The following is a 4,076-nucleotide window of genomic DNA, read 5'->3' on the forward strand; positions in this document are numbered from 1 at the left end:
CTTCTAAATTACACTGTACAATTTAAATATTTTAAATTATTGGACTAATCTTTTATAAATAATATTGATTTTTTCAACTATACGATGTATAATGAATATACTTCTTAATACAAAATGATTTTTAATTGTGTAAACAATTTTTATGAAATAATCATCACAAATGCAAACACTAGTTTTGCATTTCTTTTCTTAAGGAACAAGAAAAGAAATTTGATTTTTTTAATAAAGGACTTAAACAGCCATGAAATTTTGAGAAGTGTTCATGAAATTTTCAAAAAAATATATTAATTTCTCGCCTATTAAAACAAAATCATGTATTTTTTAATAAATGTTGGTATATCATTTAACAGATATTTCTTGAAAGAAAGAACCAAAAATGAGAATAAAAGAACAGAAAAATGGAGGCAGAAAAGAAAAAAGAAACAGAAAAACAATGAAAGAATAAGAAAATTGAGAAAAAACCAGAAAAAACACAAAATATATTCAAACTTAATCAGAAAATATTTAGAGACAGGCAACATGTTGAGCATTTGCAAAGAGAAAGGCCCAGAGTATTTCCTGTAGCCCAACATGTGATGTTTCTGCACAAGAAGGGACCAGTAAACTAGTCCCAACTAAAGCCCAAACAGAAAATTATTTGGCTAGAGAAATATGTACGTATTGTAAGATTATTTTTTAGGAAACGCATGTATTGTAAGATGATGTCAGCCAACTGAAACTTGATCTTTATTCTATAAATAAGACACATATTATCATGCAAAAAAAAGTCTCGGTTGACTGAGCCCTAGCCACACTCAATTCAATATATGTATCGAAAATCCTAGTTCTACTTAAAAGTCATACAAAAACTCTACGTCCTACTCCCTCCGGTCTTTTTCACTTTGCATATAAGATTTTGTCCGAAGTCAAGCTTCGTAAAGTTTGAGCAACTTTATAGAAAAATATATCAACATTCACAATACAAAATGAATAGCATTAGATGCATTACGAATTTAATTTCCATATTATATAACTTTTAGTATTGTAGATGTTGATACTTTTTAATATAAATATGGTTAAATTTTATTAAGTTTGATTTCAGACAAATCTTATATGCAGAGTAAAAAGGACCGAAAAGAGTACTACAGTACCAGTTTGTTGCATAGCTTATGTGCTCACACATGATGGTGTTCGTAGGAAGATGCTGGCGAGCGGCAAGGCCACAGACAGCCATGAGCTCAAGTGCGGCATGGATGAGATCCTGGAGGCGCAGCGCAAGGGCGAGATCAACGAGGATCACGTGCTCTTCATCGTCGAGAACATCAACGTTGCCGGTACATACATATGCTCACTTAATCCCTCTTCAGCTCTCCTCATGGTCGGCAAAGTCTGTGTTTGCACTAATAATATAAATTCCGGTGCTTACTCCCGTTGCGGTTGCACGCATGCTTGCTTGCACGCAGCGATCGAGACGACGCTGTGGGCAATGGAGTGGGCGGTGGCCGAGCTGGTGAACCACCCGGAGACCCAGCAGAAGCTGCGGCGTGAGATGGACAGGGTGCTGGGAGCCGGCCACCAGGTCACCGAGCCGGACACGCACAGGCTCCCCTAACTGCAGGCCGTGGTCAAGGAGGCGCTCCGGCTGCGCATGGCCATCCCGCTGCTGGTGCCGCACATGAACCTCCGCGACGCCGAGCTCGGCGTCCCCGCCGAGAGCAAGGTCCTCGTCAACGCCTGGCACCTCGCCAACGACCCCGGCCTGTGGGACCGGCCCGGCGAGTTCCGCCCCGAGAGGTTCTTGGAGGAGGAGAGGCACGTCGAGGCCGGCGGCAACGACTTCAGGTACCTCCCCTTCGGCGCCGGCCGCAGGAGCTGCCCGGGCATCGTCCTCGCGCTGCCGTTCCTCTGCATCACCGTCGGCCGCCTAGTGCACAACTTCGAGCTGCTGCCGCCGCCCGGCCAGGGCATGCTCGACACCACCGAGAAGGGCGGGCAGTTCAGCCTCCACATCCTCAAGCATTCCACCATCGTGGCCAAGCCGAGGGCTTTTTAACTTGATCAGCGTGCTCTGGAGTACGGAGTGGAGGGTTTTCCAGCGTCAAGGTTCACTAGTACTCCCTCAGTCCGAAAATACTTGTCATCAAAATGAATAAATAAATAAAATGGATGTATTTTGACATATTTTAATTCTAGATGCATTCTTTTTTATCCATTTTGATGACAAGTATTTTCAGATGGAGGGAGTAGTAGTTTGCAAGCTCAGCGGGGTGGGTGTCGGTTTAGCTGGCGTTAGAGCATTATTAGTAGAACCCTCAAACCCTCAAATCCTCAAAGCACTTTTAAGGGTTGAGAAGTGCCACTTTTTGACACTTTTAAGGGTTGAAAAACAGGGGCAAATACTAGAACCCTCAAACCCAACCCGTAAACTGCTTTAAGGGTTGGATTTGAGGGTTCTAGTCTTTGCCTCAACCCCAACCTTTAAATCTATCATTTGGCATCTCACAATTTATGACAACAAGAACACAATCAACTTCCAAACAAACTACCAAATGACAATCATTGATGCATGGTTTAATAGTTTACATCACAAAATCATCATCTTCCTCCTCTCATCGGCACCATCACCAAAAGTTGCACCTCGGCGCCATCTCCTAGACCACAAGCGGGCTCCATCAAGCATGTCCATCGCCACCGATGGAGTCGTACACACCGCCATCACCACAACTACTCATCGGAGTGTCACCTCGAAAAGTAGAGGACGCAACACGAAACATCCTCTTCCTCTCCGCGATGTCCTCCTTGTAGTCCTTCCACCATTGTAATTGGTCTTGATCCATGTCCTTCTTGGACATCATCATGTGCTCTTTCTCTTCCACCATGAGTTCTTTCCATACCTTTGCCTCTTTGAGCTTGATCATCCTCTCCTCCAACTCGGCCTTGCGCTTTGCTTCTTCACGTTTTGCTTCAACTTGTGCAAGCTTGACCTCTTTCTTCTTCTCGGTGATAAGAAGCTTCATCTCCAATGTCTTCGTTGTCAATTCCTCTCTTGCCTTTATCATGTGGTCCATCTTCTCCCTTAGGCTTGACGCCTCTTCTTCCATCTTCACCCTTAGCTTGCCCTTCTTGTTTCCCTCGGGCTTGCCCACGTTCCTCTCCTCCTCATCTTCACTATCGTTCATCCTTAGCATTGCCGACTTCTTGGGTGCGGTCTCTTGATCCCTCAACTTCCACTTGTCAAAGGTTTGAAGAATTGACCAAACATGCTTAAATGGGAATGGCTTGCCCTTGGAAGCGGCCATCTCCTTGTACCTCAAGCCGGCAATTGTCTCCTATCAACCACACATAAATCACATAAGAACCCACCAATAGCATAGTGCACACACATAATCAAAAAAGTGAAGAAATATGTACTTACATAGTCACTCTCCACGGTTCCACTAGGTGGTGCATCCCTCACTTGGTCCATGGCCGCACTCCAATGAGAACAAGCGGGCTTGATCAACTCCCAACGGCCTTGAAGCGACCGGAATGTGCGATGGATAAACCCACTATTCTTCGGCTTGATCCTACAATAGACGTCCTCGATCCTTTGCCAATAGAGTTTACCGGTTTGATCGGTGCCGGTGGTAGCATCCATTCCCACAGCTGCCCAAGCACGAACCAAGAGGACATCTTCCGCCTCGGTGTAGTTTGTCGACCGAGCGTGTGGGCGGGAAGCGGCGGTGAATGCCTCCACCCCTATCTCGGCCACCTCCTCCTCGTCATCCCCTTCATCCTCCTCATCTTCCTCCTTTTCCTCCAAGTCGTCTCCAACCCTAAAGGGGTCTAGAGGCGGAGCTTCGAGGTCCACCTCCGCGTTTTGGAGGAGGTCCATGAATGAGGATGGGGTTGCCATTTCCTCGAGCACCTCGTGCGCGGCGGGAGAAGGTTCGGCGACGGTGGCGGGCGGGGGCGCGGCCGCGGCAGGGGGCTTCTTCCGCGGCTTCTTCACGGCCGGGGACGAGCCGACAACCTTGGCGGCCCCTCGAGGCCCACGGCCGGCCGCCTTCGGGCGGCTCTTCTTGGGGGCGGGCGCCGGGGCCGTGGCGTGGGCAGGC

At 46.9% G+C, this 4,076-nt stretch overlaps 2 protein-coding genes across 2 annotated transcripts in view; one reads left to right on the forward strand and one right to left on the reverse strand.

Moving 5' to 3' along the window:
* Window positions 1-2,263, forward strand: part of LOC119364280 (trans-cinnamate 4-monooxygenase-like) — a 4,870-nt gene extending 2,607 nt beyond the window's left edge. Inside the window, exons 2-3 of the mRNA XM_037629722.1 lie at window positions 1,177-1,313; window positions 1,443-2,263. Of these exons, the coding sequence (XP_037485619.1) occupies window positions 1,177-1,313; window positions 1,443-1,591 (286 nt within the window). The 3' untranslated portion in view covers window positions 1,592-2,263. The remainder of the gene's footprint in view (window positions 1-1,176; window positions 1,314-1,442) is intronic.
* Window positions 2,264-2,510: 247 nt separating this feature from the next.
* Window positions 2,511-3,445, reverse strand: LOC119367849. The gene is made up of 2 exons (XM_037633245.1): window positions 3,395-3,445; window positions 2,511-3,308 (listed from the first exon to the last, which is right to left on the reverse strand). The coding sequence occupies exons 1-2, from the start codon at window positions 3,443-3,445 to the stop codon at window positions 2,652-2,654; spliced, it is 708 nt and encodes a 235-aa protein (XP_037489142.1). The 3' UTR covers window positions 2,511-2,651.
* Between the last annotated feature and the right edge of the window lie 631 nt (window positions 3,446-4,076).

Source organism: Triticum dicoccoides, chromosome 2B (genome assembly GCF_002162155.2).
Source record: "Triticum dicoccoides isolate Atlit2015 ecotype Zavitan chromosome 2B, WEW_v2.0, whole genome shotgun sequence".
In the NCBI taxonomy this organism is placed as follows: Eukaryota; Viridiplantae; Streptophyta; class Magnoliopsida; order Poales; family Poaceae; genus Triticum; species Triticum dicoccoides.

What these genes read in the sequence shown, in the direction of transcription:
- LOC119367849 (XM_037633245.1), bottom strand. Translation starts at nt 3,445, where the DNA reads ATGGACCAAGTGAGGGATGCACCACCTAGTGGAACCGTGGAGAGTGAC. An exon ending in GAACCGTGGAGAGTGACTAT is followed by an intron (nt 3,309 to 3,394) that starts GTAAGTACATAT and finishes TGTGGTTGATAG; the next exon opens with GAGACAATTGCCGGCTTGAG.